The sequence below is a fragment of the Solenopsis invicta genome, chromosome 14 (assembly GCF_016802725.1).
Source record: "Solenopsis invicta isolate M01_SB chromosome 14, UNIL_Sinv_3.0, whole genome shotgun sequence".
Taxonomy (NCBI): Eukaryota; Metazoa; Arthropoda; class Insecta; order Hymenoptera; family Formicidae; genus Solenopsis; species Solenopsis invicta.
In genome coordinates this window covers 15,458,130-15,473,361 of record NC_052677.1, presented here as the reverse complement: position 1 = coordinate 15,473,361, position 15,232 = coordinate 15,458,130, and the positions used below count along the sequence as shown (strand labels likewise).

Genomic DNA, 15,232 nt, shown 5'->3' with positions numbered 1-15,232 from the left:
ATTTAATTATTACTTATTTTTATTAATACAGTAATAATTAAACATAAAATTATGAAGATATTAGGATAACAACATACTGGAATTAAAATGTACAGTTCCTCTAAATAATTCTTTAAAAATATTTAAAAAATTAACCCATTAACACTAAGAGCTACACATTTAACAAAATAATTAATTTATCTTTATTAATTAGTTTTAGAAAATTATTTGACAGATTGTGTCAATCATTAAAAATTTAGATTTTTGTATTTAAATTAAAAAAAATACGTTGATATATTTTACGTATTTAATTATTTGTTATCTATTCATTAGAATTCATCTAATAGAATTTAATTAGAGGTATTATATTATTTACTGTTAATCTTTTATTTAATATTTCGTAGAAAATCTTCGATGGAATAAGAATTTTAAATATCGTGTAGATTTACGATATTTTACATTTTTACCTCTTATTTTGTATACTTGTTGTTTCATTTATAAAATGCCTTTAGTAGACTACGAAAGCATAAGTTAAATAAATAATACATTTTATTTTTTTACTATAAGCATTCTGAATACCAAAACATTTTTAAAAATTTTAACATAATATTTCTCTCGCATTATATTAAAACACATTTCTAAATGACATGTTAATTAGAAACTTGAAAATTACATTAAAATTTGTACAAATAATATTTGTGAAAAATATATATATACGTGATCGATATATACGACATAGAAATAATAGTTATTTTTATATGTTTGCTTAAAAATACTTATAAAAAGAGATATAATAAAAAAATCTGCAAAGATAAATATATTTTTAGTTATGCTACACTTTTTATTGTGTTATACAAACCTGAAGCGCGGCATCTGGCCAGGGGCAAAACCAATCAATAGTACAGCAATTTACCAGTGCTGGGAATTGTCTGATGAGAGCGCGAAACGTATCTCCAATCGGGCTGAATATTGGAAATATAATATTCAGTTAATTATAAATTTATGTAAATAATAAAATATTTGGATTAGGTCATGTTTTATAATTAAAATATTTTATAATTAAGTTTTGTAACAAATGATTAGCAATATGAAGGAGTAACTTGTTGATTATAGCTCGCAAACTTTTTCTATTAATATGCTTAAGATTTTCCTACAAACATTCTCGGATTACATTATTTATTCAATATGCTTATTTTGAATTTAATTTAGCTAATATGTATTTTAGATTAACGTTTAGGTTTAGTAAATCTTCTTACATAAATAATTTATAGACGAAAATTAATTAAATTCTTTAAGATTTTTTTTCTCTTTATAATTTAACAAATTATTTTAAACATACGGTTTAATTATTATAGTTTGGTATATACAATATGTAAGTATATAAAATTATACGTACTCCATTAAGTTTATTAAAAAAGAAAATAAGATAGAAAAACAAGAACTTTATATAAAAATTAATTTCTTTTTGAATTAAAAGATTGATGATTGATATAATTTTTCTGCGATTGTTTTCAAATATAAAAATAAACACAAAAACGTAAAAAATTATTTTAAATAAATAATTTTGATATTTTAGTAAAAAGAAGAACGCAGAATATAATACATCTAAAATTTTTATAGTAATTCTAACATTAATCAATCTCAATTGTGAGTGATTTGTGTATTTCATAAGAAATTGACAGATATATTAGATAAAGTACTGAAGAAATTAAATTTGTCGGTCAATGTATTATTTTCTCATTGATCATGTTACCATTTTTTAATTTTATTTATTTACTATTAAATGTAACTTTAATTACTTTCTATTATTAGTAGTAGAATTAACTATTTTCCCGTCATGTTTTACTACAGAGTATAATTTCTCATTTATAATATTATTTTCGAGAGATTACGTCGCTTTTGAATCACGATAATATAAATAAATGTAGCATACAATTGGATAACATAAAATCTTTTTAATATTTATAATCTATAAATCAAGAGTAAAGTTTTTGAAAAATATTTCTTTTGCACAACTTTCAGTGATTTTAAGTTTGGGGAATGATAAAAGATTATAGAGGAAGTATAATTTGTTACAACTTGAAAGAATTATTTGTCTTAAATTCCAAACTCCATATTACTTTTAAATTTTTACTCTAATAAAAGTAAGAAAATGTAGGATATTTATACTAAACTAAATGTGTGGATTATAATTTATGGTGAAAATTTTTGTTGAATATGCATATTGATTCTAGCAAATACATCTAATAAATTTTCGTGGAAGTTGTAATACCATTTATGCCTCATTTATCACATTCCATCTGAGATTACTTTCACATGATTTTGCTTTATGATATATGTAACGCAAAATACGATTAATGATTTTACGGATATTAAAAGCTCTGTGACACTCTATACAACAGATTCGTGTCTATTTGTCGTAAAAACATACAAATCTCACGAGTGAATCTTTACTGTGGATTTATTATTATCATATCGTGACGAACAACAATTCGATTTGCGTGCCTCGACAGTATTGCGTGCCTAATATTTTATTAAAGCTATTGGCGAAAGTCACGTTTTTTTACTATTACAAAACTGTCTGACATCGCATAAATCTCATTAATTTTTTATAAATGCTCGTATATTGCGATTTCTTTCAAGTTACGTCACAAATTGATATTAATTATTTATAGAAGCATGCTTTATAAAATTTACGACACTCTTAAAAGATAATTTCAAATACTTTCAAGTAATAACAGAATGATATTAAAATTTATATATTCTTTTTTTTCATAAAAAGTACCTAATTGTAATGACAATGTGTAAGTTGCTTTTGACTGCTTTCACATAAACGGAGAAAAGGTTGCTTTTATTGATCTGTAGTCCAGCCTCTTGTGCTGGCGCTCGCATTGCTTGATATATTTTGTCTACTTCATCAGCTTGATATATGTTTGGAACGTCTCCGTTATTTAGGATGTTGTTTAAATCCTCTAGCATGAAGTCATTCTTTATCTACAACGACGTATAATTTCGTAGAAAATACCTCGGAGAAATGGTTTATATATGAAATAGAACTTCGTGTTCGGAAAATAAAGTTATTATAAAAACATTATAAAGTAATAATTAGGATTATATAAGCAGTTTATTATAAATTATGCGTGAATGTTTATTCTCAAATAAAAGAAATCATATACTTATCAGTGTAATAATTATATGATGTCGTATATTTAAAAATAAATATTTACACATAATTTATAGTAAACACTGCTTATATAATCCTAATTATTACTTAATAATGTTTTTATATTTTAACTACAAAGTATATAATTATAACAAGATTTTAATGTCTAATTTAGTTAAAAAAGTGTGATAATAAAAAGATTATTATAATTATAACAATAAACAATTACAGCGTAATAATGTATAATAATTTTAGATAATTAATATTGTGAAAATAATATAATTTGTTAATAACGTTTTGTATTTCTAAACTTAGTTATTTTGCTTTCTGTTTTACGAAATTTTTCGTTAAGGATGTAAAATATTTCAACAGCGTTTCAATATTATTAATATCTGTTCAAAAGATACAATTTTATTTCATTATATTTATTATTTATTTCATCATAATATAAATAAAAGCGTGATTATAACCTTTTAGAGAGAGAATTGTGAATTTTTAATTTAAAATATACTTTGAGTTTCCTGCTCTGTATTTTACCTGCGTGTCAGAAAACAAAAAGACTATAGGTCGAGCCTGCAACCCCGCTTTTAGCATTATGTTCTTAATGTCATTTTGCCAGTCGTGAGTCGTATAAGCTTTGTTGACTTCAATCTGGTAACAATTGTATTCCTTGACGTACGATGAAAGCTTTGTCAAGCTTCGACGTCCTAACAAGAATAAAAACATATTCTGTTTTGTATTCCGTGTCTCTATCAGATGCCATGTAAATTTTTAGACGGAGAAAAACGTATATATAGAAATATATATATATATATATATATATATATATATATAAAATATAAAAATGTTATTAATTATAAAGTTAATAATATTTTTATCTGAAAATAATTCAATAATTATAGCGTACCAGATCCATTTATTCCAAGCAATAAAGCATTCCCTCCAGGTTGTCGAAGTATCCGTGTTATTCTACAAATATGGCTTATTGCATCTTCAAAAAGAATCAATTGCATTGGCGATGTCGTTAAATCATTATAACTGTCTAAAGCATCGAGTAGAACACTTCTCATCTATACATGAATATGTAGAAAAGATTAATAAAGTAAGATCTTTATTTATAATCATATTTATAAAAAGCCTTTTAAAAAATATCCAAAAAGTGTAAATTCTAAATTAAATTTGCATTTTAAACTATTTATAGGTGTTAGTATCCAGCCGTAATAGCCACATACTTTAGGAGTATTAATTATTAAATTTTAATATTAATTATTATTAATTAATATTTACTGCTAGATTTATTATTAGTTATTATTGATTATTAAGTACTATATTGATAAATTATTAATTCTTAACACATATTTTATTTATAAATCATTTGATTAATACTAATATATATTATATGTTAATTTTTTACTTTAAGAATAATAAATTACTTTTTCGATATCTATTATCTGTTCATATTCTCCAGCAGGATTACAAAAATCGTTATAAAACAACGGTTTTTTTCCGATAATCTCGCCAGCGTCGCAATTGAACTTTTTCTTCAATACAACGCGTAAAAATTGATCGAACCAGTTTTTGTCTTCGTCGTTAATTAAACGATCGCTGAAGACTCGAATATTCTCATGATACCAAAGTAATAACAACTTTTCGCGAACCTATATAAAAGAAAATAAATCAAATGTGAGAAATGTTATATAATATATAAATCAATTCACATAAATTAATTAATTGTATGAAAAATTAAAAATTGTTGACTGTGTGTTGATTTCCGGTATATATAATCTTATAGTAATACGTATTTTTGTCTCCATGATAAATCTCACAAAGTGCAGCATTCAATTTCACGCTGACAGTGTATGAATAAAGTACTAAATCGGATTAAATTAATCTCTCTTTTACAGCAATAGGATTGCAAGCAACATTTATCGATTTATACATAGTGCGACCTGCTTTGTTGCGTATAAAGCCACTTGAGCAATATTTTTTTTCACTTTGTGAAACAGATATTCTTTTTCGTGCTATATCAATTTTATAATAACCATATGCTCGTGTAATGCCAAAAGCGTTTATGCATACATGAACCAAAGCCGAGGTGTGTCTGACTATACACGTCTGACTATATACTCCCATCACTTGAACACACATTTTTTTTATACGGCTTTCTTCGTCGTACAAAAAATCCATTATTATCGACAAGTGCATTATTTAAAAGTAAAAAGTGCATTATTATTTTTTATTTAAATATAATTAATTTTTAACTTAGAAATATTAAAAAGTTATACTAACTAATATTTTTCTTGCGTCTGCTATAAGGATACCTTGGAAGACTTTGCTCAGATCACGAAGATTGAAGATATAGTGTGATTTATTGGGAATTGGTAACATTTTGGTGCGTATAACTGTGAAAACTTTCAAAGTTGCGTCCACTACGTCGTCGAGCAAATTGTAAAGTTCTGGTGTATTCGACAGCCACGTGTCAAGGATTGTTTTAAAGATATGCGACTGTAAATTAAATATGAAAGCGGTTAGACCTGTACGTTTACCTTTAATTTTGAATATAGTATCATATACCAAGATACATTTGCATATTCAATATTTAACTTTCATAAATTTTTAGATTAATCTTAAATCAGTAGCATTTTCTTTGGACAGACTTTTTGAATAATTAAAACTGCTTTTTAGTACACGTATAGAGATATATATTTAATTTTACTTATAACACAATTTAATTTAAATTTACTCTAATAAAATTTTTATTATAATGAGATATAAGAATGTTTGCGTTTAAAAATTAAAATGATACATAGACAATTTTTTTTTTTAACAAAAAGTTAATATCGAAAATACCTTTTAATATCAAACTTCAATTTAGCTTGTAAAAGAAAAAAAAATCTGGAATGAGGACAGCCTATAACATCAACCAACACGTGCCGAGCACAAGCTCATATTAAAAAGTGGTTGCCTTAGTTAAAATCTTAATTAAAATTTATATATTGTTTCATTTATTGTACATAACATTGATAAATAATTTTCTTGATCCAATATTTAATTAACTAATGTTAGATAAATGATTCAAATGTATCAGAACCGGGAAAATCCTCCGCAGAAATATAAATGTGTTTGATATGAATATTTAATCAGTGATACTTAAACTCGGACCCGCCTCGTCGACCTTGGCTGAAACGTGTACAGAAGGTCTGTACGAGTGCACGGAGTCGGCAGAGTTGATTATGGTCTCCATTATATCAAGCGGCTAGGTGATTATGATAAATTATGGTCGGTATGATCACGATTTACGACATCTAATTGCGACGGGCACGGAGGAACAGGGCAAACAGTGTGAGCTACGGTGCCACGGTGTTCCGTCTTTCCTACGAGTCACGATTATACGCGACTGGGCGTGGAATGTCGATTTGATGGAAGAAAACCTGACGACGCAGTGGAAGGAAACGTACGCGTTAAGTACGTGCAGTTCCGGGCATAACAAAATGTTGCGTCGTCGGAAATTTTCTTTTATCGAATTTTTCAACATACAACGTGGTAACTCGCGAAGCTGAATTTCGTTAAATATTACGAAATGAAAATTTTAACTTAAAATTTGTCTCTCTTGTAAAGCTGTTACGCTGTATCGGTGTGTTATACTTGTTATACTTATTTCTTTCTTCACGTACAAATTGTCTGACAACTGATTCAATGGTAATAATTTTTAGTTTAATTCATTCTCTTTTCCTCTCTTCCTCCCTTATGTACATATATATATGTGATGTACATTCATGTATATATATATATGTTCATATTCACACGCGTATACATTTATTCCTCTACATTTTTACGATTCTATGCGCAGATTCGTATTTTTTGTGCTTAAAACAAATGTAATATAAAACTACGAAATTATGTAACTAACATTAAACTTTTTCGTTTCTTATTTGATATCCATATGCTTGAAATTTTACATGAAAATGTCATACAAGCAATCTCGTTTTTCTATTCAACAAGAACGTAATTTCAGCAAGAATTTTACATTTCTATTCCTAGGAAAAATAATACGACCGATCTCTCTTGGGGACAATCGTCGATAAATGTGAACAATTAGCGTTAACGTATTTAACGAACAATTTTATAAATACCAGGCAAACTCACTTTCGCATCGTCCTCCATCTCTGGAAACGCAATAATATGGAAATGCCGTAAAAGTCGGGCAGTTATTGGGTTTCTTCCACCTCCCGGAGGTCCCATAGCTGCGACGAAATTCATGTCCTCGATCAGCCTGAAGGATCCGATTTCCGTTTTGTCATACCAACCTAAATAAAACCCATCTCAATTTAAAGTTTGATCACTCATTGTACGCTATCTTATCGTATCTGGTAAGCAGGGTATCAGTTTTTGTAATCAATGTTTTAAGCTCAAAAAAGAAAATGAGAAAAAAAACAAGATTCTAAAAGTTTATTGATTTATTACAGCTTAGCACAGTAATAATTGAATGGGAAGATAATTAGAGAATCGGATAACACGCAGTTTTTTTAATGTAGAATTCCACGATTATGTAATTTGTTTTATATCGTAACTAAAATACGTTAACACGTCCCATGTGTAAGATCCTTATATCTACAATATTGGATTCCACCCACGTAAGAGATCGATTTCAATGGCATGGTTGCCTCGGGGACTATTACCTTCGTATAAATAGGCTATTAAAATTTATTAGAATTCTAAATGTATTCTACCCTACATACCGCAGGCAAATATTTTATTATTACTAAATCATAAACTGATAAACTTTTATACATGGGTATTTTCCGTTTTTCAAGATGTGTACAAAAATTGTTATTACGGTAATCCCATTCCGAGTGTTTCCGACTATCATGTATAAGTCTTTAAGGATTATTAATTTCTTTTTAAGGGAAGCTTTCTTAAAAGCTCTTGCAAGATCAAAAGTAAAGTGTTCGTTAATTTAAAAGTTAATTTACTTGTTCTCCTATCTACAATACAATCTGTGCAAAACACATTTTAAACGGAGGTTTTAACGAAGAAATACGATCATGAATCTTTCGAATAAAAAAATGTTTAAATTGTTATGACATAAAAATGAAAGGCTCTTTCATTGACGTTTATTATGACCACATTGTATAATTTTTAAGATATGTTATTTATAATATGTAGATATTGTTAATTTTTTTCTTTTTTTATCAAAGTTGAAAAAGTTGAAACATTTTCTGTAGATATATTTATGCAAAATAAAAATTATACGTAGTCTCAAAAAATGATCGCATATTGAAATAAAACATAAGTGCAAATAAAATTGCTTATAAATTAATAATAATAATAAATTTTTTACGAGTATACGTACTTGCGATCATTTTTCTATATTTCATGTTTAACTTGATTTTTGTGTTATATCTTCTCATGTATGCTTTATTTGTATACTTTTTTACCTTTACAGTGATTTATGTATCGACTCAGTTAATTGAGTGCGTTATTATGAGTTGTTTAATCTTGTTAATTTCATTTACCGCTAAAATCCATAAATTGGCGAATTAATTCAATCGGTGGTTGAGCGCCATATATATCCGGTACCGGCATATTCAAATCGTCGATAAAGAAAATTTGCCTTTTCAGAATCGGTGGCCCGTAGATACCTCTACGTCGCTTGTCCAATTTCACGTCAATTAAATCCTGCGCAAAATTAAGTATTAATCTCATTTCCTGTTCGAAAGAGGAATACATCGCTTCTCTGCTATACCTGCGTCTGATGCGCCGTGGTTCGCGACGAGAACGTTATGAAATCACAAATGTATTTCTTTGGCATGTTATGTAACAGTTTCGCCGACACCGTCAAAGTTTTGCCACTTCCGGTTTCACCCACACAAAGTACATTTGTTTCGTTAATGAGGAGATATTCGATTAACGCCGCGCTTCGTATGTTGTCCGTAGTTGGAATTATGATATCTAAAAAAGATATTATTTTTCAAGAATATCAAATGAAGTATGAGCTTGTACCATTTCGAAAAAATACAAGATAAAATATTATAAGTATACAATGTTTGTAAGATCCATAATACTTATTGATACTATATTGATTAATTTTTGTTGATACACTTTGCATAAACATGTGTTGTACGACATCCAATGTGTCGTACTAATGTTTCCTTATTAATAGATATGAAAATCACTTTTTATAGTTTTTTTTAATCATAATTAAATTTTTGCGATTAACTCAGAGTTAATTTTTTTAAATAAAAACTTTTTAAAAAATATATTTGTGCATTATTTTCTGCTATTATTTAATTTTATGCGCATTATTTTCTGCTATTATTTAATTTTATGCGACTAAAGAAGAAATTAAAATTCTTTTAAATTTTTTAAAGATAAATTAAAATGAACTATTATCCATTTTTGCAAAACGCAGAGTATCTGACACAACCTCTTTGTATATTCTATCTTCTAACATTAAAGAGATCGCTCTCTTTGCTGCTTATTTGCTCTTTGTTATTGTATAAGATAATTAATAAGTTAATTACATGTTCCGTAAAGAAGTAAATATAAAATATTTATATATTATATATAATATTTAATTTAAAATATTTAATTTACACAAATAATATTTAACTTTTCCTGATGAAATATCCGTAACTTACCCATGTATTTGGTTTCCGGCTTTATTCTGATGGATGGAATTCCGTCCAACCACTTGTACCACTTCGGTGAAATTGGCTCTTGACCTTCAATTGAATCAGTAAATCCACCATCGTGTAATCTGAACAGTATATTCTATTAATTTTTTTATGTACATAACACATGTTTAATTAATTTCATAAAACATGTGTAAAGGATTACATACTTTGCTAATCCGTATTATTCACAGAAAAAATTATATGTAAATAATGCATTTTATTCTTAGAATAGAAAAAATCATAATGGAAAGAGACATATTTTGTTAACAAAAATATAATTTTTTTAGTTACTTTTACATTTTACATATAAAGTTTAAATTTTTGATTTCAATAATTATTTAAAACTTTGTCAATGTTAAATGTCTATTATAAAATGTTGTAAAGTAAGACAAAAAATAATTTATATCCAAAGTAATGCAAAGATAATATCTATTTGTCTTTATAAGTATCAAGTATCATATTTTGTTTCTTTTATTTTTATATTCTTCTTTATTTTTCTTTACTTTATAAATATTTTTCTATTTGAAATTTAATGTACTAATTCTTGTATAATTTTTAAATATATAATCGTTGAAGAAAGTATATCAGCATAAAAATAAATTGTATTTTTTAACTTATTTTTATATTTATTTTCTTTGTTATTTGCACCTGTAATCGAACACGAGACCTTCTTCTGGAAATGGTGTGCTATGCTGTGCATTCTTTTGTACTTTTTTCAACCAGTCACTGAATATACAACGACTATTGTAATCGCAAGTTGAACCTAATCCCCAAACGGTAGCAAAAGCAGTCCATGGTGACAGCAAATCCGCTATAATATTAAACATGAAGCGCTGTTCACGGTAATTTTGTGAATATGCAAATATAACATTGCAAATATAACATTGCATTTTTACATATAATAAAAATTCGTTGATCCTCCTTATTCTCTATAATGATAATTAATAGTTCGAAATTTGATTAATGATACATGATTCATTACATTGTTTGTAGTAATTAATTTAGAAGTCTTAGTGAAGCAAAATGTCCAAGTTCAATTTCTGATTTAGTTATCTGATTGTGATTCTATATTGTAAGGTGCTGGCTAGAGTTAATGAATAGAAACTGATGGTACTTGCAACAGCACGTAGTCAGATGTATTGAACTAACTTGACTTTACTATGTACGTGCAGCAATTGCATGTTGTAAAGTAGTTTAGAGTTTACGCTATTCTAAACTTGTCATTTATCATGAACATGTTAGCAACACACATGTATAATATTACAATTAAATTGTATGTGACTTACGTATAGTTTTTAGGAAAGCAAAACTTGGTGTTGGTTTTCCGTCACGTCCAGTCAACGGTCCAATTCTGAAGTTCATTAGATTTATATAAGATTGAATTACGGCTGAATCTACTGTTCTTACAATCTCTCGCAAACTTTCGCGTATAATCTTCAGACCAGGAAGCACCAGTTGAGTTGTTAACTTGGTTATTTCTTCGATGTAATCGCTCATCGTCTGCAGAAACAGTTATTTAGATTTGTTTTAGGTAACTGCATTTTTTACAAATTTGACTTTGTAGTAATAGCACGAATTAATTGCGACATGCACAAAAAATATATGTTATTATATTTCAAATAATCGAAAAGAGAAAAACGGGCAAGTGAGAGTACGCGTAGTTTTTAAGGCGCAATTTAATTGACAATCTTCAATATACAATACAAACATTTCGATTCATCTTCAGTGTACAATCGTCCAAAGTGCATTATGGAAAAGTCACAAATGTCTCATGCTCTTACAGGCTGTCGAGTCGAAGCATTTGTATTGTATATTTTAGATTGTCAATTAAATTGTTGCGCCTCAAAAACTGCGCGTATTCTCACTTGTCCGTTTTTTTTTCTTTTGATTGCTAGAATTATTGAAAGGTCCTACAATTGTTTTACTCTGTAGTTCAATTTATTTATTGTTAACTGAAGATTGATTGGAGATCGGAAAAATATATAAGAATAAAATAATTGTAAGCATTATTTCATACACACATATATAAATTAATTTGAAGTTTAATTTTCATTAAAATTTTAATTTAAAATTTAATTTATTACATTTTAATTTATAACAATTTTATTAAAATAATCCGAGAATATGTAATTACGCTAAATATTTATAGCAAGAAGTTATGCAATTTAAATACGAATTCTTTTTTGTATACAAATTAAACTTTCAATTGACTAAGATTATCTACTATTAATATCTTTTCGTTTATTTTTAATATATTATAAAAGAATAATTTTGTAAAAAAATACGTTGATTTACCGTTGGCAATGACCGTATCCAACAATCGATTAAAGGTTGCAAACCTAAGTTTTCTGGATCCATATACACCATGCCACATCTAATAAAAATATATATGTTAGAAAATTTAAAAAAATCAACATCGTAGTTTATTTTACAACAAACAACAATGGATCTTTTTAATAATATTTAATAACAATCGAAAAATCTGCCATACTTAAATTTATCAAAACATTAATTTTAATTTATATAATTACTCATTTTATTGAAACCTTGTAATTAATGGTTATTTCGTTCTTTCGCTATCAGATTTTCTCCATTAGATCATTTTTCGTCGTAATCACGATTAATATGTATTCAAATTTCGTGGAACGTAAAAGCTGTATTCGTATTGTAGCTATTTATCATTATAAGTTTTATCATTAATTCAAGTTAAAGCAGACGAATTTGTTAAGAAGTTGTACACTGAATATTTCAAGCATATATTCTATTACTTTTATTATACACACAACATATTTAATTCACTTCACAAAACAGGTGTAAAGGATTATATAGTTTGCAGCATAATTCGTATAAAAATAGAAATTCGTGAAGAAATAGAATCGTGAAAAAATAGAAAAAAATCGTTTTATTGGTTATAACATTTTAGTATTTAAGAATAATTGATATTATTGATATTACTTGTTTTTTTATTATAGTAATAGAAACTATTTAAAGTTTATTAAATTAATTTTTTATTACCTAGAAACTGTAGCTGGTGATGCTGCTCGAAGATTTGATACTTCAAACATTATGGTTTGAGTCGGTAGTAGTTTCATGATTTCCCCTGACGTGAGACAAAGCTTTTTATTGTCGTCCAGGACAGTATTTAAATTCTCGATCCACACTGGATCGACCGGTCCATCAAAAATATACCAACGTTTATCACTATTCTCTGTTTCTATATCCGCTCGTATTAAAGCTGGGAATATTCCGTCTGTCCTGCAAATCGGACGTGCGGTGCATTCAATATCCTGAATTTCGTGTCTATTTTGGAGGTTTTCTTGATTTATCGATGTCATGGAATTTAATATACATCTAATATATTCATATCTAAATAGATCATTATGCAAACGCGCGCTCACACACACACACACAAACACATAGAAAATTTAGCATTGCTAATAGAAAATTTATTATATATTAATTATTATTAAATATAAATATATTTTCTTATATCTTATTAAATTTAGCACATGAATTATTTACGGTAAAATTGCTATAAACTTGTTCCGTTGTGAATTCTACAATTTTTTTCTTTCGGAAAATTCGTAAAAAAACATTGACAGAATAATTTTTTTAGAATATGAAACACGAGCAAAAACTGAACGTGCTAAAGGTTATCAATTAGAGCACAGGCTGTAGTTCCGACAACATCTTTTATTTTCATTTCTTTTCTGTATTTTTTTTATTATTCTTTTTTAAATAAAGAGAAACGAGAATCGTGATATATCTATTTCAAACGAGAAAAATAGATAAAACGAGATTTCTACTAAGAAAGTTTGTCTCATTTATCGTAATAAACTTAAAACTGCAATGTTCAACAAAGGCCTCTATCTTTTATGAAAATTCTTGTTGATAATGTAATACAGCATTTACGAAATGTTCTTGCTAATTTAGTTTTGTTGTTGATTAGTTAAAATAAAAGAAGATTCTTGAAATATAAAAGTTGCTGCTTATAAGATTTAACTTCAGATAATTCTAAACTTTCGAATTCAACTTTTACTATACATACTTAACAATATTTGGTAATTATTGTTTTATAATATAAAAAAAAACAAAAGTAATAAAACATTAATTTTAAGTTTAGTTGTATTAAAATATTGATTATAAGTGCTACAGCAGCTGTAGCTATAGTCTGCAAACTTGTATAATATATAATAATACGTTCATCAATAAAGCAGAACTCAATCAATATATGTTTGAATTAACGTAGATGTAAAATGTTTCAAACATGTAAATTGGGTGACTTTAAATAAAACATTAGACAAAAATAAAAAAAACTTGAGAATAAATTTTTTATAATTTTGACTTCTCAAAATTTAGCAATATGCTAATTAAACAGAACTAATGAGAGTACAGTGTTATTATTAATGAAGAAATACGCGAGAGAAAGAAACGTACGTGTTTTTTACATAGTCTATGTTTAATAAATTTTGAAAAATTTTACAGTTTAATTTGAACATTAATTGCCGCGCTATACTCTTATTAGCCCCCTCTAATAATATATAAAATGTATTAAAATTAGTATTATATAAATGCATGCCAAATCACAACTTTTATTTGAAATTTTAATTTACAACTTCCGTTTTTATTTTATATTCGATGACATATTTTTAAAAAAAGCTCACAAAAATTTGTAATTGTGGCACAATGCAAGGCATGTCAGATTGCAAAGTTAAATTAAAATTCTATAATTTTACAGTTTTATTTTTTTGATGTATAATCGATAATATGTTACTTACCATTCGTGTGTATTGGGATCGTGTTCGCCATACAGTTGACCGATTGTTACAGCTTTTGGATTCAATACATACGAGGTAACTGTTGTAAACGATTTACCATTTTGTTGTAATTGACCTTTCAAACATGTACAAGTGTGTTTTAGGACTTTGTAACACTGAAATGTTCAAATATTATTTTATGGTTATTTCTGACAAAACGTTTATTTTTACTTTATAGAAATATAAAAAATAAAAACTTCATAAAAATTTTACAAAATTTGATTAATATATTTGAGAAAATTTTATTAATAATTGTTGTATTTGTTAATACAAACAGCAATGTAAATTAAAATATTTGTAAACCACGCATTTATCGCAAGACAAATGTCTACGAAAATCAGTGTTGCATTCCGTAATTCAGTCACTGCAAAATAGATTGTGCTAAGCTTATCATACCATAGCTATATAATTCAGTTTGCATTGTATTATGTAATAATGCAAAGCTTGTTTTAGTGTTCTATCTATTTCTGCATTGTGCCATTACTAAATTGTTTTGTCTGGAAAATAAAATAACATCGTAGCATGATATTTCTAAATGTAAGCTACATAATATTTTATTATACCATATTTTAATTTAATGCAATTTTTAGCATAAA

The 15,232-nt window shown here is 26.9% G+C and overlaps 2 protein-coding genes across 2 annotated transcripts in view; one reads left to right on the top strand and one right to left on the bottom strand.

Moving 5' to 3' along the window:
- Positions 1–15,232, bottom strand: part of LOC113003340 (dynein heavy chain 1, axonemal) — a 132,388-nt gene that overhangs the window by 18,898 nt on the left and 98,258 nt on the right. Inside the window, exons 24-38 of the mRNA XM_039457520.1 lie at positions 14,598–14,752; positions 12,835–13,074; positions 12,115–12,193; positions 11,106–11,319; positions 10,468–10,630; positions 9,784–9,902; positions 8,889–9,094; positions 8,659–8,821; positions 7,289–7,449; positions 5,432–5,647; positions 4,576–4,800; positions 4,050–4,212; positions 3,680–3,849; positions 2,765–2,973; positions 839–941 (exon numbers count right to left, since the gene is read on the bottom strand). Of these exons, the coding sequence (XP_039313454.1) occupies positions 839–941; positions 2,765–2,973; positions 3,680–3,849; positions 4,050–4,212; positions 4,576–4,800; positions 5,432–5,647; positions 7,289–7,449; positions 8,659–8,821; positions 8,889–9,094; positions 9,784–9,902; positions 10,468–10,630; positions 11,106–11,319; positions 12,115–12,193; positions 12,835–13,074; positions 14,598–14,752 (2,586 nt within the window). The remainder of the gene's footprint in view (positions 1–838; positions 942–2,764; positions 2,974–3,679; positions 3,850–4,049; positions 4,213–4,575; positions 4,801–5,431; positions 5,648–7,288; positions 7,450–8,658; positions 8,822–8,888; positions 9,095–9,783; positions 9,903–10,467; positions 10,631–11,105; positions 11,320–12,114; positions 12,194–12,834; positions 13,075–14,597; positions 14,753–15,232) is intronic.
- Positions 1–15,232, top strand: part of LOC105207590 (pyrokinin-1 receptor) — a 119,805-nt gene that overhangs the window by 39,852 nt on the left and 64,721 nt on the right. The gene's annotated exons all lie outside the window — the stretch shown is intronic.